Source organism: Hippoglossus stenolepis, chromosome 20 (genome assembly GCF_022539355.2).
Source record: "Hippoglossus stenolepis isolate QCI-W04-F060 chromosome 20, HSTE1.2, whole genome shotgun sequence".
Lineage (NCBI taxonomy): Eukaryota > Metazoa > Chordata > Actinopteri > Pleuronectiformes > Pleuronectidae > Hippoglossus > Hippoglossus stenolepis.
This window is the reverse complement of record NC_061502.1, coordinates 9781660-9805941: the sequence shown is the minus strand read 5'-3', so window position 1 is coordinate 9805941 and position 24282 is coordinate 9781660. Positions and strand designations below refer to the sequence as shown.

The 24282-nt window shown below is 41.6% G+C and overlaps 1 protein-coding gene across 8 annotated transcripts; it reads left to right on the top strand.

Annotated features, from left to right (window-relative positions):
• The first annotated feature begins 419 nt into the window (after window positions 1-419).
• Window positions 420-24259, top strand: LOC118099708 (clathrin coat assembly protein AP180). Of its 8 annotated transcripts, none has more exons than XM_035144427.2 (23): window positions 420-995; window positions 1111-1395; window positions 7963-8105; window positions 8929-9004; window positions 9124-9226; window positions 9339-9432; window positions 9532-9643; window positions 9731-9837; window positions 9923-9964; window positions 10504-10577; window positions 10835-10840; window positions 11384-11396; window positions 11489-11619; window positions 12338-12411; window positions 12611-12625; window positions 13176-13346; window positions 14883-14981; window positions 17637-17702; window positions 19891-19977; window positions 20464-20495; window positions 21568-21651; window positions 21761-21872; window positions 22823-24259. In XM_035144427.2, the coding sequence occupies exons 2-22, from the start codon at window positions 1266-1268 to the stop codon at window positions 21845-21847; spliced, it is 1746 nt and encodes a 581-aa protein (XP_035000318.1). In that variant the 5' UTR covers window positions 420-995; window positions 1111-1265; the 3' UTR covers window positions 21848-21872; window positions 22823-24259. The 8 variants fall into 8 exon arrangements, 7 of the variants coding, with proteins under 7 accessions (XP_035000318.1, XP_035000316.1, XP_035000319.1 ...); XM_035144425.2 differs by having other exon boundaries at window positions 20464-20525; XM_035144428.2 differs by having other exon boundaries at window positions 421-995; window positions 19906-19977.
• Window positions 24260-24282: the final 23 nt, after the last annotated feature.

Here is a 24282-nt window from a genome sequence, read left to right as displayed (position 1 = left end):
ACATATGATAAAGGCCTTTCCTAAATAACGTAAAAACAATAAAAAGGCCGATGCAGTGCAAATATGAAGTGTGATTACATGTTGTACTGCTCTGGTTGTAGCTTTATGAGGCTCAGTCCACATATAAAGCCTCAGATGATCATTATGTGGACTATTAGGGGGTAGTCTGCTCATCAGGAGAATGTCTCCCCCCATCATCTGCCATTGTGCATGCAGCGTGTGCAAACCTGCGTGATGCATACCGCACATGCACAGGAGCCACAGTCACGCTCGTATTTTTTTTAACCCTTTTGGCGCATCGTGATCCGGGTTTCTGCACCCCCCGCCCCATGTCCACTCCCCTTGAAGAGACGTGCATGCGACGTGTGTCATCCAACCAAGCAGCACCCTCTGGAGGGGGGAGGAGCCTCCGGTGGTGATGGTCATATATAAAGATAACACAAATTAATAAATAAACAATCGACAGGAGGGGGAAGGAGTGAAAGGAAATTCCCATCTGCTTTTTTTTCTTCCTCTTCCCGAACATCTTGCGCAGCAGCACCACTGGGGGAGCGGTGCGCAATTTTTCTCCGTGTGTGAAGCAGCATTTCTGAGCCGGAACGTACAGATCATTGAGGAGAAGAGAGCAGAAGAGAGGAAACACCGCAATCTGACCACAGAGGGAACCATTGCAGGTTTTTTTTTCCTGTCTTTATTTGAATGCACTCCTGCAGGAGGAGGGGAAGTAGCCAAACCTGATGCGCCCTCCTAACTGGATCTTTGCGCGGCCTTGCATTAGATATTTTCTCTAAATATATATATAAACGATCAGAAGAGGTTCAGTGGTGCAGCATCGTTCATTGGTCCATTTGAGAAATTATTGCTGCGGGCTGAGGGAGCAGCTTCCACCGCCACTTGACTCTTACATAACCGGGTGGCTCGAGCTGTCCAAGGTGCTGAACCGAGCGGTCCGGACCTGGGGACGGGACAAGCCGTGGGGGGATTCACAACCTTGCGTAAGTCTAATCATGTCATCACACACACGATCAACGTGACCGCACGATTTCCATGCGAGAATAGCACTTATTAGGTTTTCATCTCATCCTGTGCGTGTTTTTTCCGCCCACACAGAAGGTCACAGGCCTACACCGGGGGAGGAAACGCACGGGATCGGCTCGACCCAACCGCACCACCTGGGTTTTATTCACATTCATCTTTCTTCATTGTATCGTCCCCTGCTTCGAGACGCGTTTTCCTGAGCTGGTCCATTCAGCGGGAGAGAGAAAATGTCGGGGCAAACGCTCACGGATCGCATCGCCGCTGCGCAGTACCAGCTAACGGGATCAGACATGGCCCGAGCTGTCTGCAAAGCCACCACTCATGAAGTGATGGCGCCCAAGAAAAAGCACCTGGACTGTAAGTGCACTCATTTCCTCTACTATTCCTTATACTACAGGCATGTAAGAGGCAACAGGCCCCTACACACACACACGTGCAGAAACATGCACAGGCCACATGCCACCACAGAGAGCCATTAAGACCAGTCATTTGTTAATTCCCCTTTGCTTAAATGGGTGTGGTGCCATAATGAATTGATGCAGCCATTGTGGTGAACCCCCTGCTGACCCTGTGTGTCAGCCTCCAGTAAAGATGATGGACACTCATGCATGAGAGAGAGTAAGACAGGAGACAGTTAGGTATCGGCAGAAAAGGCCATATTTTATGTGAACTGACAAGTATCCAATTTATTGAATATCTGCGCTTCTGCAAAGCCATTTTTACTTTAACTTCACATTAAAGCTTTATTGATGCAAAACCACAGAAGGCCTAAAGGTATAAATAGTAATGTATATAAGTGTCTACACATTTATTTAAATTCAAAGCAAAGTTGCATATAGGTCACTGGGCTATTGGATATAATCCCAGCTGAATAAAATTATCAAACCTCACAGCTTTATTGACACATCTACACATGACAGCAGGCCACCCATATGACAAATCATGATTAATCACCATCATCTCCCACAAATACTGAGTCAGACCAAAGCAGCGGCGTGGTGCTGAGTACACATGGTAATGGGTGTAGTCAAGTTGGGCTATATGTTTTCTGGTTTGTCTGCGTCCATCTGTGTTTGGTCGCTGCATGTGCTGGTCTGGTCCTGTGTCTTGGGCTGGGACTTTATATCTTGTGATCCGCTACCCTGCTGAATAATTTAATAATCAGCCAATGACTGTCTTGCATTATTTACACAGCCAAAGGTGACAATGCTAATGCTAGAATGGGCCAGAGACTATGGCCACAGACTATGGACAAAGCCCATTGTTTCCGCCTTTTTTCTGCTGCTCTCGTGTGTTTGTTGTCTGTGTCTTTGTCTAATTTTGGACAGTACCGTCTCGGACTTGTGTAGCTGCCGATACACAGAAGGATTCTTAGGCCTTTGTGTTTTATTGCCAAGCCAGTTCAACAAGATATAGTGTACATACATGAACAAGTTGTCTCCTTGAAGGTTTTTAGTCTGTGAGGTTATGCTGTATCCATTTCTGGGGGGATTCAACAAGCTCCCTGTATGTAGGCCACTGTGCTACTCTAGCACGTGTATCTTGGCTGAAGGAAATTCCTAACCTCAAAAAAATTATAATCATCTCCACTCATACCGACATCAAATCAGTGAAATACACTCAAATAATAAGACGTTTTTTGTCTATATTGATAGAGCAATTTAGCTTGAAGATAGAAACTAATAATTTAAGTGCTGTATAAGCTACTGCAGTTATAAGTCACCTATGCCATTATTTTAGATTTACTTGACAAAAACCTGTCAAATGTATTCCTTTATCTTGGTGACACAGACTTTGACCCTTGGGGTGGATGGATGGGGTTGTGGTGGTGCAGTGAGGTTGCCATGTGAACAGATTGTGAGATTCAGTCAATGGCAGGGTAATGACAAAGGGAGATTGTGACAAGGAAGACGGCAAATGACAGCGCTGTCATCTCGAGAGTGCAGAGACAATCAAAATGAATGCATAGCTCTTTAACGAAACTATAAGACTGAAGAATGATTGTTGCTAAATGTTGACGATATGAAATTATGCTTTAGTGAAGTTTAATGAATATTTGGGATTGTCTTCTCATTGTGGACTAATTAAAAGTATCAGCAGCCCGTAGTAGGAGGAATTGTGTGTGATTATAGTTATTTCAAAATCACAGGTGCTTTTCACCCTAATTTCTACTCCAAAATAAAATCTGCAAAGGTTATACATCTATGGAGGATTTTCCTCTGTGTGAAGAGGTATATAACATTTTATTTTGCCCCTGATGCATGTACATGATTTCTTCTAAAATGAGGCCCACAGTGCACACAGGAAATAAAACATCATCATGAACTAAAACACCCTCTGTTGAATTTAATATTCTTGTTTATCTTAGTTGTGTTTTTCTCTTTTTAATGAAACGAGCACTGGAGGGCAAGTGTTTGCTCCAAATTTGCAGGGGAAACATGTGGTCCACACAAGGTCAACTGAAAATAAAGACCCTACGGTTTATTCACCAACAAAGGCAATTGATACAATTCATCACGTTATTACCTGCTGGATGCAGAAATGGGATGTAGAAATGTAGAAATGGGTGCAGAACATGTGTCCAGAAGTGTAGGGCTCTGTGACTTACTGTATGTGCCATGATGGTAAAACCTGCTTGCATTCTTGCTGAGAGTAAGCAAAGTAAATGATAGTAGTGTCATGTGGTAGTGAAGCGCACACAAAATTGATGGCCTATGCTTAGCCTATAGCATTAACACTGGAAAACAGGGTGAATCCAGCTAGTTAGCAAAAAACTGCATAATAGCACCCAAATATCTCACTATTTAACATGCTGTAGCTCATTGGTTTAAATTTGTGTAAGTGTAAAAATGTAATATTGCTATTTTACAAGGGATAATGTGCCGGGCTGTTTTTGTGAGCCTTAGAGGTCCTGGTTCCACCACTGCATTAGCTTAAGATGGAGCTAGGCTAGCGGTTTTCCTTCGTTTCCAGTCTTTTTCATAGGCTAAGCTAAGCTAACTGCCAGCTACCTGTACCCTTATGTTAAATAAACAGAAATCAGTTTTGTTTGGTGTATTGACGTTGGTTGGCACCCACCAATAAATCAGACAAAGAAGAAGAAGACAGTGGTATCAATCTTTGCAGGCAAGTAAATTCAGTGAACTTGTGAAAGTGTCAAGTTATATATTTTAGCATTTAAGATGATATTCATGTGTCCTAGTCGGCATTTATCTATCATCTGCAATTCAATGGAGCATCTGAATTGTGATTCCAGCCCAGTGTGGTGTGTCTCACTTGCAGAAGCTAGCATCTGTGTAGCATCTTAGCTAGCTGAGTAGATGATACAAGTTTCACCTCTGCATGGTTGTGCGGTACACAGAGGCTACACAGCCTGCGGCTTGTTAGCTTAGCCGAGCACAAAGAAAGGAACCATGGTGAAAACAGCAAGCTTAGTTATTAATGTTAGCAAAAACTACCTAATATCACCCATAGAGCTCACTATCTAACAAGCTATGTTGCTAATTTACAAAGGGCTAATGTGACAGACTCTTAATGAGCATTAGTGCTAGTAGGCTGATGGCGTTAGCTTCAGACAGAGCCAGGCTAGCTGTTAACATGTGTTTCCTGTCTTTTTGTTAGGCTAAGCTAAGCTAACGGCCAGCTAGCAGTAACCTTTTATTTAGCGTACAGAAATCTGTTTAATTAAGTGAATATCTGCTTTAACTTATGATATTACTGCTTATTCATGTGTCCTTGTGCGCTTTAGTCATTTAAACCTTTGCGTGTTCTTTACACTCTTTAGCGCTCTTGTTTATTGTCTGCGATCATATGGGTGTGTTTGAACTCTGAATAAGAAGTTTAAATGGTGTATGCTGCCCTAATGTTAGCATCGTGCTAACAGTTCCACAACAGAATTATTCACACTGTATAGATTGAAAAGGTATCAGTGTGCGTAGTTGAGTAAGCAATAATTACTGAGTGAGAAGGTTTATTTTGGTGGCATGTGGAGTAAATAGGTGTGAAATCACGTTATCGTGTGTGTACTGTGTAATTTTATCTGGAATAATCGGGCTAGTAGTTTGTTGTGTAACTTTAAATCTCAATAATAGCTCACTTACACACAGCCACACACACACTTACACTCACACCGTATGAGGCCTCACAGTTCATTATTAGAACTCTCCTGTGGGCCGTGGATTACCGTAAGAGTCTTTATTTAGCTCAGCAAATCCTCATTAGACACACACACACACACACACACACACACACACACACACACACACACACACACACACGATCATATCCACTACATGTAAATGGGTGTGTGTATGTTTCCGATAATTATGTCACAACTAGATTACAGCCCATGATTTGGCCCATATGGCAACACATTAAACACCAGTAAACATATATTATGTCTACACACACAGTTATTAGTGGATATCCTGACCTTAAAATCTCAGAAAATAGCAGTGGACAGCTCTGTATTTACGATGTCAGTATGAGTAATGACTTTGTCGCTGCGCTGGTGACATGATAATGTTATATAATCCCATTTCAGCCTTTGTTGACCATGTCTACGTGTTTGCGTGTGTGCATGCATCTTCTGCAATTTCACAGAGAAAAGAGGCAAAAGGAGAGAAAGAAAAAAGAGAGTTAACTGAGAGATAGCGGATGGACATAATCAGAGATTTGAATGAGAGAGAGAGAGAAACAATCCTTTAGAATAAAACACGCAAGCATGGATAAGACGTTTTGTTGAAAAGACTCTAACATCTACAGTAACAGAGGCCGTGGTGTAGGGACAACAGATTGATGATACTGCAGTCATCATTAAACACAAGAGCAACAGACATTAGCAGAGCTGTTGCTGTGTGGCTGTTACCATTTGGTCAAACTGTATGTATATATTACAGATAATGATCAGTTTTATTAAAACACAAACAAAAGACATTAAAACGATTTTGATACTGTTTTTCCAATTTTGTGCTAAGAAGATAAATTAATCAGAGTCTTTATACTCAACAGTGCTGGTAACAAAATGCGGATAATACTGCTGGTGTGACACAGGGGGTGTGAAAACAGGAAAATAAGTGTTTATGTATATGTGCTGTACGGGGGCTGAGCAGTGAGACTAGAACCAGTGATTAGTTATAATCTGTTTACAACCCCCCCAACCACCCTAACCTTCCCAGCTTGCCACCTCTTTATGACCTTGGGCAGCCTCACTGCTCTAACTCTCATCTCTCATGTCAACATAACTGGTTCTCAGCAGACTCCCTGCTGTTCCTCTGAGCGTCTGCTCTTTCTCTTCCCTCGCTCTGCCCCACCTTGCTGTTCTGGGTCTACAGTTTGGTATCTAGCTACTTGAGGCAAGGCCAAGGTCTATTCAATACACTGGCCTTCCTCTCCTTCCATTATTAGAGGTACCTGCCAATATTTGCTGCATTCCTCTCTGGGTATGCTCAGTGCTACTCTTGTTTGTCAATGTCAAGGGGGCAGGCTGTTCAATTTTTTTTCACTTCCACAACAAATGCAATATCTGCCCTTGAATACTTTTAATTCATGTATTCCAGATATTTTAGGACCTTGAGTACTGTATATAGCATTATTCTTATACAACTTTTTTTCTTGCTTGACCAAGTCCTCTTGTTGTGTTTATATTGTTAAGTTTATATTGCTCTTTCTGTGGCCTCTCTCTCTCTGTTTCTGAGAATGAAGAAATAAAATGTTAGATATGTTGATATTTTTAAAAGAAATAGTTGATATAAAGCTGTGAGATTGTGTGTCATCATCAGCTGATCAGGGTCCTACTTTATGAAGCCTATGTTTGCTCACATGCTCATCACGAGTGCTGCTCGTGTCCCCTTTTGCAAATTTGATTGTCGGCCACAAATTTTTTATATTCGTCTTGATTTGATCAGTGACATCTGTCAAAATGAGGGAAAGAAAGATATTTTGTGTTGCCAATTGTGGCCTCAATGTGGGTGAAATTTACCTCGGTTACACAAAACTGTGCCTGTAGCAAAGAGCTGACATGATTATCGTCAATAATTCAATAATAGTGGATAAGCTGGAATTTAGTTGGCAGATATGTTTTCTTTTTCAGACTGAAATCCATTACATTCTCTGGTTCCAGCTTCTTCGAATTGTTTTGTTTTGTTATATTTGTCAGACATTTTAAATTCTTTGGATGTCGAAAACATTGTCATGTTTGACACAGAGAAGGAGAAGATTCTTTATGCCTCCCAGCAGGATGTGATGTCAAGAATTATTCCACATACATGTACAGTAACTTTAGACCAAAGGAAAATGTGTCTAAAATAGAAATGATATGATTTGTGTATTTCTGAAATTAAAATCTCTGGGGAATTTATGAAATTGTGATTCAGTGTTTGAATCTGTGTCATTAGTGACCAGTCAATGTAACACAGAAGGGGATATACGTGTTAACATCCCACTGCACTTGTACAGATTGTGTTCCACTTAGAGCAGTGGTTCAGACACTTTACTTTAGGAGACCTCTCTATCTGTCTGAGTGTCTGAACTGGCAACCAGGGAGGGGAGATGACAAAGCACTATTCGCTCCCTCTGCATTGTCAGCGCGTGCCAACGTGTGTGTGTGTGTGTGTGTGGGTGCGTGTGTGTGGGCACCAACATCAATTTGTATTTGCGTCAGGTCCCTCTCCTGGCTTAATATTCTCACGGGTCTCTGGAGCAGCTCTGCAGTGAACATTTAACTTTCACACTTAATCAAAGTTTAATCACAGCTATTGAAATTATGTACGCATAGGTCTAAAAATAAACTGACTCCTCCTACATACCAAACTGTAGGAAACTTCCCTAATCAGCTAACCCCTCAATGCCATCAGACATCAGTAGACAGATTTATCGAACCATTGTGTAAATACTAACATTTCTCTGTGACTGTGCACTTTGCAGACCTGGTGTCGGCCACCAACACCACCAACGTGAACATCCCTCAGATGGCTGACACGCTGTTTGAGAGGGCCACCAATGCCAGCTGGGTGGTCGTGTTCAAGGCCCTCGTCACCAGCCATCACATGTGTGTCCACGGCAATGAGGTGAGCGAGCGTGATACAGACCAATCACATCTGGACCAAATACAGTTCAAGCTTTACTCTATTCCATTTTAATTCAGCAAGACATGTATGCAATCTACAGTTACTGTTACTCTGTTAGAGTATATAAAAGCACAGATTACGAGGGGGCTTGTCGTTGTCCTATCCACATGTATAAGAAATGTGTTGGTAAATAACTGAGGTTACCACTTTGGAGAGCTGAAATTGGTCCTATGAGTGTGGTTGTGGTAAAGGTCGTGTGCTGATAGTGTCACAGCTGTGACCACAATTTCTCCAAGAAGTGAAGTGAGTCCCGTGGGTCCAATGTGCAAGCAGCTATCAATGGAATCAGAACTACTAAAAGGTGGAATATCCACCCATTCATCCAACCATGCATCCAACCATCCATTATCTTTACAGCTTATCCTTTGAGGATCACAGGGGGAGCTGGAACCAATTCCAGCTGTCATTGGGTGTGAGGCGGGGTACACCCTGAACAGGGTGCCATTGTATCACAGGGCTAACATACTGACATCCACACAAATGGATGATTAAGAGTCTCTAATTAATGTAACCCCAATCAGCATGTTTCTGGACTGTGGGAGGAATCAAGTAGATCATGCAAACACACAGAAAGATAGGATTCGAACATTATTGCAGTAGGGCGACAGTGCTACCCAGCTGGACTATGATATGTTGAAATGCCAATTGAAAAGTAAAGTGACAAAGTGTTAACGTGTTTTCTTTATTGTAGGGCTTGGGTTAAATTCTTTGCTTCACTGCTTTTGACAGATACTGTTTACTGTGTTTTCTGTCTCTTTCTCAGAGATTCATTCAGTACTTGGCTTCCAGGACCTCCCTGTTCAACCTCAGCAACTTTATCGACAAAACCGGCTCTCACGGTAAGAACAAGACCCAAGTCTGATAGTGCATGTGTGTGTGAGTAGGTGCGTGCTTGTGTGTGCACATAATGTATGTATCCAGATGAGTATGCCTAAATAGAAAATATTTTTCTATTTAGGCTATGACATGTCTACATTCATCAGACGGTATGGACGATACCTGAATGAGAAAGCTTTCGCCTACCGCCAGATGGCTTTTGACTTCACCAGAGTCAAGAAGGGGTATGTTAACCATGGCCATCACTGTCTGTGCTGAAAGACTTTTTGAAAAAGGCATCATGAGCTACACCCCATGGCTGTTCTTATCTGTGAGGAATATCTAATCTTTTCTCAGTGCTGAGGGCGTGATGAGGACCATGACCACTGAGAAGCTGTTGAAAGGCATGCCTGTTCTTCAGACTGAGATTGACACACTCATGGAGTTTGATGTGAGTACAACTTTGGCTTGATTCCTACTCTTATTTTAATTGGCAGTGTCAGGTGGTGAAGGTTTATTTATTGGTTTTGTCATTGGTCTCTCTTCTCAGGTTCATCCCAAGGAGCTAAACAATGGGATCATCAATGCTGCATTTTTGCTTCTCTTCAAGGACCTGGTCAAACTGTTTGCCTCCTACAATGATGGCGTCATCAACCTATTAGGTCAGTAAGTGCACGAGTCCCTCCTGCTTGGCAACCCAAGTATCACAATGAATCTGAACCCGCAAACCTCCTGTGCTCTTTACATAGAGAAATACTTCAAGATGAAGAAGAGCGACTGTAAGGAGTCCTTGGAGATCTATAAGAGGTTCCTGACCAGGGTGACGAAGATTGGGGAATTCATGAAGCTGGCTGAGGTAGGAAAGCCCTTAAAAGTACATCCATATTTATATATAAAGCTGTGTGGTACTTCAGATTTTTAACTCTTTTTCTATTCAACAGACAGTTGGAGTCGACAAAAATGACATTCCTGACATTAACTACGTAAGTGAACACTTGTAATGGCTCTACATGTTTATTGTTTGCCCGCTGGAAGTATTGGGATAAGACTATGATGCACATGAATGCCACGCAATCCACCTCTCTCTCACAAACACACACACACACACCCGGTCTCACCCACCACCATCTCCCCAACCCAGTGTCTCCACCCGGGGGTAGTGGTGGATCTAGCAGACTCAGATGACGAAGACTGTCCGTTTAAAACTCTGGAGGACCCGGTAACCATGGATACTGGGAATGCCTTGGTTGAGCGTGTGTTTGCAAGATGGAGTGTCAGCATGTTAAATTTAATTTGACAAATCTTACGTGTGTGTGTGTGTGTGTGTGTGTGTGTGTGTGTGTGTTTGTACATGCATGTGGGCATTGCAGTGACATTCTCCAGAGCGTTACTCTCAAAGCTTTAACACGTGTTTTTCTATGGAAATAGAAATGTAGGCTACACATGGACTGAGAGTGTGACTCAGGAAACATGTAGGGAGGATCATTTATTTATTACTCACAGTTTAGATTTTTTTTTTCAGGCTCCCAGCAGTATCCTGGAATCTCTGGAAACACACATGAATGGTCTGGAGGACGTAAAGGGCGGAAAGAAGGGGTAAGAAAATGTTAAATAATGTTTTTATTTCAGTTCAGTTCTTACTCTCAGTTTGACACCCAGATAACAACAGAAGTAAATGAGGCTGACACTGAGCAAATTCAGTCCTTGTTTTTCATGAGCTGTGTCACTACAAACTTACATAAGTGAGAGAAATGTTGAAAACCAAGCATATAGCATAGGCTGCTATATTTCTATAATTTCCGTTAACCCTTCCTCTCTTTTATTCCCCATTTATGTTCATTTGGAATCACCAGTGAAGGGTGAGCATACGCTGTATGTTTTGTTGGGAGTTTACGTACTACTTAGAAAACTGTGTATTTATAGCCATTTCACTCCCCAATGGTAAACCTACACATTATTCACATGTGAATTATGCACCACAACTACTGTAACTATAAGTTCACATGTGGAAATGTGTGTATTGGTGTGATCACGTGTCTGAACTCTGCCAGAGACACATGTTTTGATGAGCAGTAAGTCACCACATGTGTGTGCCCATCCTGACATGCAGTGTGAGTTGGTATATGAAGGGTTTTGTTCCAAAGTTTAAAGTCGCACAAAGTTAGAATACTTTGAACAATTGTTTGCTTCAGATGTATGCATCGGACATACAATACGGTGCTTTGGATATAAACTCTCTTCATATGATCACATATGACTCAATCCGTCTTTCATATTTGTTTGATTTCTTCAGTTTCGATTTTTAGACATAATAATAGATCCATCAAATAGTTTCCAGCCTTTCCCACACATATCTGTCCTTTTCAAATCAAGCACTAACTCCTTCTCTTCTACTCTTTCAGGTCTCCAACAAAGGTATGATACACCTTTGATATAGTCTTTATTTTTTCTAAGTTGTTCCGGTCTGATGTACCACTGAAACAGGGTTTCCCTTGTCTATCTTTCAGGGATCGCCGACAAACAACGTGTCTCCAACATCGACTCCATCCAAATCTTCAAACGCTGTTCCCACACTGCAGCCTCCTCCCGGGGAGAGTGCTGGTGCCGCTGCTTCAGCCGCTCCCGAACCAGTCGAAGAGTAAGTGACTGTTTTCTGTATCGTGTGTCGTGTCATCTTGGGTGTGCTACACATTGTTGCACAGAATACTTCAAACCCTTTTTTAAATATAAATATTTAACAATGAATGGTCCCTGCAACTTAAACAAAATGACACCAGAGTGGACAGCCCCCCAGAAGTGAAGTCAAAACATCTCAAACATCCCAATCATTACTGCGTAGACTCAAATGGCAGCATTTGTATTATATATTAGATTTGTTTGCTTCATTTCTGGGTAGTAAGAGGAAGTGTTTATATACAGTCTTTGGTAGTAGCAGATAACTTCTAAGATTATTTGTGTCATTTATTGTGACTATAGGCTGCTGAGTCTTCCACTTTGTTCTGAACTGAAATAATTTAAAATTATTGGATACATTGCCATGATATTGTAAACAGACATGGCCGGTCCATAGAGGATGAACCCTGCTGACAATTCACTGACTTCTCATCTGGTGCCATGAGGTCCATATGTTTGGTTTTGAGTGAAATATTAAATCCTGAATTGTTCCTATAGGATAAATCTAAACTTGTGTCATCCCTTAAAGTTTTCTCCATCATCAGGTTAAAGTTTTTACATGCCCAATACTTGGGTTTATCACCAACTACCAGTGCAATTAAAATTAACAAAGCTGAAACAAGAACAACAGAGAGAAGGAACCTTACATCATTCTCTCTCTCTATTTCTTCCCAATCCTACAGTTCCTTGCTGGACCTGGATCCTCTGTCCTCCTCAGGTCCCTCAGGACCATCAGCTGCTCCTACATCTTGGGGAGGTAAGTCTTCCTCCTTCATGTCAAATCACATTCATTTACATTGTATTGTGGATGTAATCAATAGTAATTTACTTTTATTTCATTCCATCTTGATGGTTGAGTTTGTCTTTTGACATTTTTGACATTTAAATTAACTCTCTCAAATTAACTAAATTGAATAAAATATGTATTTCCTCTTATCCGTATTCTGCTTCCATAGATCTTCTTGGATCAGGTGAGTGTCACTCTTTGCTTCACTTTACCTCCAGTCTCTAGTATAGATCTCAATGTAATTGATTCTCTTTTTCAAGTAACTTTAATGACGTATCCTGAAAACACCATTAATTTCCAAATTCTGAGTTTTCAGATAGTGATGAATGTACCAGTGGGACACTGTTACCTCCCTGTTTGTCTCCTCAAGCTGTTTTCTTTAGTCTGAGTGTTGTCTTTGTTTCTCTCTGCCTTCCCTCTCCTCTCTCCCTTCACATATTTCATTGTCTATTTTTGGTTTTCGATGGGGGCTTTTTTGGTTGGTTGTTTTTTATTCGTTGATTATGACCGGATGGTGTTTATTCAACTTTAATTTGGTTAAAAATTGATTTTGCTTTGATCTGTTGATTCCAAACGATCTGATTTGGGTTTGATTTGGATTTGACCTTTGTTTCGGTTTGATTTTCGTTCACTGTCCTGAACGGTGACTCAATTGGTTATTTTTGTTGCTTTTTTGGGGGATTTATTTTGGTGCCTTTCTTTGGGGATTTCGAACGCTCCGTTGGTACTCGCAGAAATGGGCGAGTCCTTGCTATCTGAACCCACCCTCACAGCAGAGCCCACCCCCTCCTCTGCAGCAGCAACGCCCACTCCTGCAGCGGCAGAACCCGGAGTCTCTCTAGCTCCTCCCACTAGCACAGCAGCTGCCACCGCCCCTGGCGCCGCCAATATGGATCTGTTGGGAGGTCAGTGAGCTTCCAGAAAATTCTCTACGAAAGAATCACTCTGGGAAGCTCAACCCTAAAACCATCATGCAATATGAAAACACAGACATGCATGTACAAACACAAAGAGTTTGTTGACAGAACTTTGCGGTGATATTGTTTTTATCCTGCAAGCAAAGTTACATTATCAAAAACCAGTCAACTCTTACAGATGTATTGATGCACACATCCATCTTTATCAGCTATCTCAAAATTTTACAGCCAAAAGGTGTTAATACAAAATTGATAAATAAGTAATAGAATAATTATGTTGATAAATTGTTTAAAATTTAAAATGAACAAATCAATTGTTAAATGATGTAAACACTGTAAACACGATATAGCCAATATTCAACTAAACACATACTGGATTTTTTTTTTATATTTTGAAAATGTCCTTTTGCAAAACTCTGGTTTTCCCCAATAACATATTAAATTTATGTCCTTTTTTATTTTATATTGTCACTTTTCATGAAAGTGGTATTCTCAATAGCCACGACAGTCTCACCTTTTCAACTAAGCTCATATCGCCTTCCTCTCTTTCATGAGCCGCCATATTTTGGCAGTTAGCTCCACTTAGCTAGTGCAAAAACAAGGCCAAAGATAACTTTGTCCATTTGTTTGTTTCACTAATTGCTTTGTTTGTTTTTTATGTTGTTGTTTTTCATTTTAGTTTGGTGAGCCAAAGACAAATTTACACCTTGGTGGATAACAAAGATATATTCTAACTCTATTGTAATAATATTTTAATATTCTAATTCTGAGACTTTGGGTCATTGTTGTAAAATAACACAGAACACAAAAACAAAAGCTAGAGTGACCACCGATAAATACTCTGTCTTTGTGTCTTTCTTTAGAAAACACCAAATGGAGCTGACTGCTGTAAAATTGGCTGAAAAAGTTACAATAATATAAAGTGTCATTGGGGAAAATAGGTTTCTGAAATAGGAGCAAATGTTTGATGAAATGGTGTTGAACTGATTACAAAATGTATACTGTGAAACTAAGAATGGTGAAATAAGACTTAATGATAATGACTTGAGCTTTAATCATTTCTTAAATTATTTCACAAATTATATGGTTATGCCTGCTCACACACATAAGCATACTGCTACACTCATTCTCCACATGCTTAGTCTTTGATAGCCCGGCATGCTTTTCTTCGACCTCAGTGAAAAGCAATTCTATCAAACCCTGTCACGTGGCTACAGCTACAGATGGCAGCTGTAACACTTGTAGATTCCAGGCTTAGTCTGCTCTTGGTGCACTAAAATATTCTTTGCTGTAGTGCCTCCTGTCTGTATTTCCATTTGTCCATTCACCTGTCAGTCATTAATGTCATGTATCAATGCTGCTGAGCGCTACAGTTCAATACTTTCTGTTTCCTCCTTAAATACTGCAATCTTACCTTTATTTTCCTGATGTTCTCTTCTCCTCCCTGTTTTCTCTTTATCTTCTCATCTGTCTCTGTCTATCTGGGCATCTCTGTCCTCTGCTGGGGTTTGGTGTGAACCTCAGACGCCTTTTCAACACCTGCTCCTGCCCCTGAGGCCTCTGCAGCAGCAGCCGAAGGTGGGGCTGCAGCTACGTCTGCCCCAGCCACCAACGCTGGAGCTGGTGGGTGACTGAGAATCTGTTTGTGTGTGTGAGAGACTGTGTGTTTGAGTCAGTGGTGGAAAGTAGAGTTGCTGTAATGGACGTGGTTACCTCCAGCGATAACATAAAAACTTCTTCCCCTTGTGCAAATTAAGCTAACCAGCAGCTGGTGGTATCTTATTATTTAAAGGTGACTTTCTCAGTCTCTCGTTCCTCTAGTGTGCTAGTTAAGTTTTTTTGTGAATGGAAAAGGTCTGCAAAGTTAAAAAGCTCCTCTCCGCCACAGAAAGCCCTGCTACTGAAATGCCTCATCAGCTGTGGCCGATGGGAGCTAAAACCAAGTGTTTCAGACAGAGGCTGAAAAGAGGAGCTTCAGCGAAGGACACTATGAGGACAGTGATGTGTTCTGAACATTAGAGCATGAAAAATAAATAATAAATAAAAATATGAATCTGAATATGATCATATTATGTCTCCTTTAACATACAGACATCAGAGTGGTGTCGAACTGCCCCTACAATTCTTACAATTCCTTTAAATACAATTAGCTTCAGCTTAAGCTCACTTAAGCAAGACTTAAATGTGGGACTTACTTAATTGAGTATCACGACCATGAACAAAAAATGTTTAATAACTTACAGAACAGTGTGTGTGTGTGTTTAGAGATCCACTTTTCATTACTGCTGGTCTTGTCTGGACAGTGCTATTGTTGTTACCAATGCAGACAATGCTCTTGCCTCTTATCTTTCAGCATCAGAAGATTTGTGCTTTTTCTCTGACAGAGAACGTTGCCAAGGGCAGTTGGTGGTTGTTGTTGCGAATAGCTTGTGGTTTGTTTCTTAGGTTTATGGACTGTGAAGGACTTGCTTCAGTTTTTTGGTCTTTCATAAAATCTTTTAGCCCCTTTAGCTTCAACAGTTCCAACTGACAGTAGCTTGTTGGAGCTCTGCACATCTCCTCCTCCTGTCAGTCCCCTCATGTGCTTTGTCATTCCTCTCTCCTCAGCCTTCATGATTAGAGCAGTATTTTCATCATCATCATATGACACATTGATTTTTATTCAACAGACTGTCTAACCTTTCCCCCTCCCTCTTCATGTGCCACCCCATCCCACTTCTTCCCCAAAGACCCCTTCGCTCCCTCAGACACCAGCGCAGCGTCTGCGGGTGTAGACCTTTTCGGCATGATGACAGTGGAGAGTAATAACCTGGGTAGCTCGCTGGAGGCCTGCTTTAGCTCGGTGGTGCCCCAGCCCTCCCCCTCCCCTTCCCCTTCACCGCTCTTCACCTCCACATCCAGCACCATCACCACCATCGTGACCATTTCAGCTCCCATAGCCCCCAGCGCAGCCAACCCTACGACTGACCTCTTAAGCGGTAAATGTTAGCGACGTGTATGGTTCTGATCTCACTGTCTGGACACATTGACTGGCATCTCCCTGGCTCTCTAGCCTGCCTGCCACCCTCTCCTCTCTCATTACCCCTCTTTTGTTCTTCTTTATTGATTTCATCAGACTAATGTGCACATATTGAAGGCCCCTTTCATTTCACCGTTGCTGCTGTGTGTGATCATCACCTTCATTTGAAAGTGTCTGAGAATTTTAATATCCCTGTCTCCGGGCGCGCATGTGTTTGTAGATCTCTTTGATTCCATGCCAAACACAAGTTTCACCAAAGCAGACCCCGCTCCTAGTGTTGACTTGTTTACAGCAGGTATTGCACCCAGTCTACCATCTCATGTTTGTTCCCTCTCTCATATCCTGTCTTGCCGTGTGTGTGTGTGTGTGCGTTTGTGTGTTTTCTCCAGCTTTGTCCTTGGCTGTGATCAGGAAAATGAGACTGCCCTCTTATGGGTCAGCTAAAAGCTATTGAGCTGTCTGAAACGTTCACTAAATCACTCCGACCTCCTCTCCCGTTTTCCAGCATGAGCCGCGTGCACTGCATTTGCAGTTGATGAATGTGCATCATAATGTGTGTGTATATTTGCGTGAGGGTGTGTGAGTGTGTGTCAGAGTTTTAAACATCATCTCCACCTTGCCCTCCCCAGCAGATGTGTTCACCTCCCCCGACCCCATCTTTTCCTCCGCTCCCCCATCCAAACCTGACACGGGAGCCATCATGAACCTGTTTGGTGGTGGGTAACTCACATGAATGTCCGCCCTATGCCATACTCCCCTGTTCATGAAAGCATCATCAAAAAAGAAGAGGACTTAGAAGGAAACATTTGAGATTAAAACCATAGTTGTGTCTTAGTGTAGACTACCTTGTAGATTGCCTCCTCTGTGGATCATGGAAGTATAACAAACAGATGAAGCTTGGTCATGTTGAATTATTTATGAGATGCAAGTAATGTCTTTTTAGATCTTTCTTCCTTGCCTTAAAGTGTTATGATGATAAAAAAAAAACTATGAGCAGAGATGTATGTATGTAAATGCTTTTGTGCCTGTTGAAAGAGTGTGTATAATTCCAAAAGCAATATTGTGTGTTAAAAATTAATGTGATACTTCATATATTTATCCTTTCTGCCTTCCTCTCTAATTCTACACACTTTTGTTTGGCATTACCAGTGTGAAGCTGGAGGCTGATTAATACCCCTTCTTTGCCCTCATGCTGCGATGGAAACTGCACTTTGTCCTGCCACGGTTCTGGTTTGGTTTGATTTGCGTTGATCTGCCAGAGTCTACAGGAGGAGACACCTCAGCTGCTGCCGCTCCCGCTGCCCCCGGTGCTGAGCTCATGTCAGGTAAAAAAAAACCACCTCAGCTTTAAAGTGCCAGCCTGCATGTATATGTGTACATTTGAGGTCATATCAATGTGACTATGTTTATATGGACACCAATATTCCCATATTAACCCAATTAACTTAATAGTCTGAATAAAACACTGCCATGTAAACAGCCTTTTCTGATTACCTTAAGCTGAATTAGGTATTACTCGGAATTAGCAATAATCAAAGTAAGACATGTGGAGTGTTCTGACCTTAGTCACATTGGAGTTTTGGGGCCACATCGACATATGACAGTAACCAACAGCTTGGCAGCAAGAAGGAGTTGGAGTTTTTTCAAAATTAGAAAGAAAACACCCAAAATGGTGTACGCATTGTTCATAAGTATTTTAGGTTGGGTTTTTGGGAGAATAATGTCGGACTGTATGCTCTGTAACATGTAAACGGGAATATGAATATTATGTATGAAGTTCTGTTACCACCTTATGTTAACACCAAAATCAAAATAATGTCTTTCTCTGAATAAGGTTAATTGTCGGAATATTGGTGTCCATTTTGCATATTTCCATATCACTGAAACACAACACTGCAGATATTAATAACCCATTAGTAATCGCATGCAGCGTAGTTGTTACATTACATTTCATTTAGCTGATGCTTTTATCCAAAGCGACTTACAATAAGTGCATTCAACCATGAGGGTACAAACCCAGTACAACAAGAATCAAGAAAGTACAATTTCAGTTGTGCGTCTCGTCTTTATATTCCTATGTGGTATATTTTTACAGCCAGTTTCTTGACATCTTGAATTTGATTGTAAACAAGATGGTTGTTATGTAGCTATTGTTTCTATTATATTTGGTAATTAAACAGCTTGTTGTTAATTAACCCTCATTAAACCCTAATTAAATTGTATTCCATATTTTTTCCATAGTCAACTTGAGAACGACTGCTTGTTGTTAGTTCAGTGTTGAAGTCTTATGTTGTTAAAGTCCCATGGATTTTTGTCCACATATGGTTGTTTTAGCATCATCATTGCATCATAGTCCCACTGTTGTAAGTCTTTGGGGAACTCCGTCCTGTCTTCCCCACATTACGGGACTGTTCAACTGGTAACCATGGTAACAGTTACCTTTGCAGCATGCGCCCTGCTCACCTGGTTCCTGGTCATCTCCTGTCCTGTGCCACTGGCCTCCATGTTATGTAACTGATGGTCTGCGATACTACTGCTCTGAGGCGTAACTCTTTCTTTCCCCCCTTTTCTCTGTCACTGGTGCAATAACATCTCATTGTTTCATTATCACCCGCTCCTTTAAAACCTCATTGCATTTTTTTTCTCTCTCTCTCTCTCTGGCATCTCTGCTTTTTACTTTCCTCTCCCTCTCACCCTCTCCCTCTCTTTCTCCATCTGGCTATTGGGCTGGCTCATTGCTTGCTTCCTGCCATTTGATTGGGTGAGTTTCCCTTGCTCTTTAACACGCTAATTTCCCACAGTGCACTGCTGCATTGCAGCACGGCAAGCTCAGCTGCACTGTCCCTTCCACCACCAGATGCGTGATGGTTACAAAGTGACTGTGAAGTAGCAGCGATATTTAGCACTTCTCTAGCTTCATTTCAGCTGCAGTGCTTTTGCCCCAATTCCGCCTGCACTCATACACATACAATGAAAATATTCATATTTATCCACAACCACAGAAAATGTATTACTGACACTGAGTATGATGTTAGAATTGTGACTTATAGATCTGTTTGTCACATGTGGTAACAAATTCTACTTTATATTTATACAAGACACTTTTAGAGTTAGATTTTGTTCATATTTTTAGATTGGAAATTACAACAGTAGCAAGGAGCTGACACTTGTCTCCAGCAGCAGATATAACTATTTGAAATATCACAACCATTTAACTGTCAGTCTTTATACAGATTCTGTACTCAAATCGTGTTTTTTGATATAAATATAAGAAGATTGGCAATTTTACAGATTTCTTTAGGAGATACTTTATGTTTTATCACTAACTCCCCATAGCAGTTCACATTCCAGTGCTCCTCTCCTCTCGCTGTTGTCATGGAGACACCCATTGGTTGTCATGGCAATGCCAAGTAGTATGCTGCTGAGTGTGAGGATAGCCTGCATTGAAGGATGCTAATATCTCCCTCCGTCTCCCCTCAACTCCCTCCCTCCCCACCCTCTTCCCTCCTGTAGTATTTGATGGCCTAGGGGATGTAATGAAGCCCACTGTGACCCCTCAAGCAGGCGATGTTGACACCTCTATGGCTAACATGGCGAGTAGTAAGTAGTCATTTAGATGACCTGAGTCAATATCATAGATACTGATTGAAAGAAAGTAGCTTTTTTTTTTGAGAGCAAGGTAGGAGATCAATAAATGCCAGTCTCTTCTTAAATGTGGACTTTTTGAATGAATTAAACAAAGAGATACAATAAGTTTTATTTATCAGCTTTGGAGGGGTTTTGAAATAAGTCGGAACTTTGGAGAGAGTCAGGCTAACAAAGTCTTTGCAACAGTAAACTTAATGTCTCCTGGCTCGAGCTCTGCACTAAACTTACACGTGACTGGTATTGATCTTCTGCTCTAACTCTCAGATACAACATGAGTAAACAATTAGAATGTTGAACGACTCCTTTAATTCACTTGTTACTTGTGCATCATGTCCTGTGTGTTAATAATAATGTCAATAAATGAAACAGTGATTTTGCAGTACCGCTCTTCTTCTCTCTCTCTCTCTCTCTGTCTCTCTCTCTCTGTCTTTGTCTCAGATCTCTCAATGGGAAGCGCAGCGGCCCCTCAGGTAGCTCCCCCCAGTTGGGGTGCTCCCATGGTAAATGTTGTCTGTGTCTTATAGCATGGAGTGGAGCCGCATGGCAGCGACAGACAGGGCGTAACCTGTAGCAGCAATCGAAAAGCATTGCCTTCATCTGGCTCTCCAGGTTCCAGTGCCTTATCAGAGAGCTCTCTGAAACTGAGAGGTGTGGCGTTGAAACGAGACGTGTAGCAAAACTCTGGTGGAGTTTATCTAAACGACTCATCTCATTGAATCCCTAACAGATCACATGCGCTGGTAGAAAATGAGAAAATTATCAAAAGCAGGGGCAGATATTTAGTTTTGACTAATAACATTCAGTCTGCTCCAAAAAAAAAAAGTTCTGGAATATCTACTGGAGAGTGATGAAGTGGCAAATTAAGAAGCTGTTGCTTGGAAACAGCTTCTTCTTCTCTTAAGTAAATTCTTTCGCTGAAGCGTCCAGGAAAGACACCGTCTGGTTCTCCCCTCATCGCTGAAATCAGTCTTCCATCTACAGATTTACTTCTTCTGTAAATTTCCATCGTCTTTTTGGCCACAGTACAATCGTGTGAAGGCTTCCTGCAGCCAGCTTCCGTTCTGCACTTCAACTCCATGCATGTGTAAATAAAGGATGAGAGCTCATAGGTCAAATAGGGTTGGTGTTGTGTCGTGTTTGTCTTCATTTGGTGTGCTCGTCCGTTTTCACCATTACTTTTGTATGTTGTCAATTGTGTACTCTTTGGTTTTCAGTGTGTGTATACATTGCCTTGCAGTTTGTGTCAGTCTTATATGTAGTGTTGTAACATCCCAACTCCTCCCCTCCCTCCCCTCTCCTCCCCTCCCTCCCCACCTTTAGACTATACCCATGGGTGTCCCTACTTTTATGGGGACTCACCCCTGCTACAGCATGGTAAGACCACCAGTCCAGTCCAGTAATGTTCCTACACCAGTTACATGGACATTACTGGACACTGATGGACAATGACCCCCCCTCCCTTTAGGTGTCCCTCCCTCTCCTCTGAAGGTGGACCCTGTGTCTCATTGTCTCTTTTTCCTTTTGTCCGTATCTGTGTATAAGTCCGGAGCACCGGGTGTTGGAGCTCCCATGATGCCCATGGTGAGGCCAGGTTTCCCAGCCACCGGAGCGACACCCGGAGCACCGGTAACACACTCACTCTTGAATGGGTTAAATACACATTAATGACACATTCATATCTATGCAGCTGCTGTAACCAAAGAAATTGAAGTGCTGAAAGTAATTGTGTCTGCAGATGTCTCCTGGAGCGGCCCAGAGCCCCAGAAAGCCTCCACCTCCCAGGAACGCTCTGGATGACCTCAATATTAAAGACTTCATGTAGACGGACTGACCCAAAAACCCCCAAGGTACACATGGCATCTCTTTACATGTAGTAAATTGTATCATGCTGAGCTAACAGGATTAATGTGCATTCGTCCAGTGGGTCCTACAATACAAATAATGTATCACTAAATTAATAAAAGGAGAATGTTTGAAGTAAAATACTGGATGCAATGGCCTCTATAAATACCTGTAATGAAACAATCTTTCCTTTTCGCTGCTTCACTAAAAAAACGTCACCCTTGTTAAAGTAAGAATATCTTGACTTTTAACCAGTCCTGTGTCTTGAAAGTGAAACAATAAATTGCTGGAGAGATCATTGTGTTAGTGTTATATGTTGTAGTGCAGCTGATGCAAAGGACTGTGGATATCTAAGCAACTGGACTGACACACAACTTCAGAAGAGGGAGAATGAAGACACATTATTTTGATTGTGTTATTACAGAGCCCTTTCTTTCCCCGACAAGTGATATTTCTTTTCATCTTCTGCAAAATAAACAAGTATCTTGTTTGCACAACATAATTACCCTGTGGGAACATGTCAATATTTGCATTGCAAAGGCATAATTGGCTCATGGAGTAAGCTGCTTTTATAGCTTTTAAAGAGCAGCAAAGATTTCATGATTTGACATTCAAAGGTGAAAATAAATCTTGACTAGCTGTTCTCTCCATCACTGTGGCTGTCTGTGTGCATCTGGAGTCGTAATTTCATTTGGTAAATCATCTTGTGCGCACAATATATTTATCGTGTTTGATCAATTGATATCTTGCGTGTACAAGATAAAAAATGTCACCATTGAAACTTTAGGGAACCAAAGGGAAATGTTTTTCAATTGTTATAATCTAATATTTTATCTGTTTGGTGTGCATGAACCTATTTGGACCCCAACTTTCTTAGAGCTCACCTGTTTCTATTGAGACCCCTCGTTTTGAATGAACTCTCCATCCTCCTCTCTGCTTCTCCCTGTCTCTGCAGGTTTATTGTATCTGGAGCTCCGTGGATGTGGACGTCTGCACTTCCCCACTGCCTCCCCCTCCATCACACCCCGACCCCTTCAGCCAACCAGCCATCACATCAACCACCTTTGCCCTCTGAACTCCCACCAGCCGCGGCCCCCCTGAAAAAAACAAAAACCCTCCCCTCCTTATCTAATGTTGTAGCACAACTGTGAATGTGAACCCTAGATACAGAAAACAAAATTCAGTTTATGTGTGTGTGGGTGTGCGTGTTATTCAGTGTTAACCTTTACTTAATATACCACTGGAAAAAAACGAACAAAAAAAACTAATAAATGTGTATTTAGATTCATTCTGGATATCTGCATATCAGCTGACTTGGAATGGTGGATATATGTTGGTTTCTTTGCGCATCTCCCAGAAGAGGACTGTGTTGTTAAATGTGGACTGTGTTCAGTGTGTGTAACTTCACTGGCCAACCTCCCCCCACCCACTCCCACTCCTTAACCCATGTCATCCAAACTAATACTGAGCTATGTTTATGTCATTGAAGACTTGGTTGTTCCTGCTCGGCCATCCATCCTCCCACCTGTTATTAATCCAAAATGTACCTGAACACAACTTGCCATCTAATTCCGGACTTCTCGTTGAGCACATCTGGTTTCGTTTTAACTTTATGGTTTCGTAGGGATCGCACGAACACGCAAAGGTTTGTGAAATGTGTTCAAATCGACATGTTTTAAATGATAGATTATACATATTTTCTTTATTTTGAGAAGATACAAAAGCGTATCATATATTTTTAGTTATGTCAAATTATATGGTTGAGAAAAAAAGGCAAGTAGACTCAATAAACCTTCCCTCCTTCTTTGTACATATCTCTCAAACTGTAGTCAGAGTCAGTATTGAATGGAAACTTTGAGTGTTTACTGTTCCGCCCTCTGCTGGTGTGGAGTGATTTTGCATTGTAGCGTGCAGCACTGGTCAATCTGGGATGCATCCTGCATAGTGCTCTCTAAGAGCTACTTTCCTCGTCTCAGTCTCCATATGAAACGACGAAAGAGACAAGGAAGCATCTGATTGGAACGTGGCCTCGGTCCTCAACGGTGCATCTGTTTATACACTGTCACTGGAAGTCTTGGGGACTCAAGTATATGCTGGATGTTCTGTGTGTTGTTTCTTTCCAAAAGTGACTGTATCTTAATCCATTGTGGCATTAACGACGTGTTGAAAGAAAAATAAAGATGACTATGACACATGAAATCCAAAAGAATGTGGGTAAATAATGTTTGCCGAGTATTCATATGAAGGCTGTGATGTTTTTTTTTGTGTTTTTTTAAAAAGTTTTATTTTATTTTGGGTTATTATGGATGGCATCGCCCTCTCCCCCTCCCTCGCCCCCACCTGCATGTGAGTCCAAATGAGATGCAATAAAAGAGAAATACACTGATCCAAACCATCCTCACGGCTCATCACTTA

Bases quoted from the DNA above. Each gene is read 5' to 3' on its own strand.
- LOC118099708 (XM_035144425.2), top strand. From the start codon at position 1,266: ATGTCGGGGCAAACGCTCACGGATCGCATCGCCGCTGCGCAGTACCAG. The intron at 20,526-21,567 runs GTAAATGTTGTC...TCTGTGTATAAG, and splicing joins CCAGTTGGGGTGCTCCCATG to TCCGGAGCACCGGGTGTTGG. The intron at 21,652-21,760 runs GTAACACACTCA...TTGTGTCTGCAG, and splicing joins GAGCGACACCCGGAGCACCG to ATGTCTCCTGGAGCGGCCCA.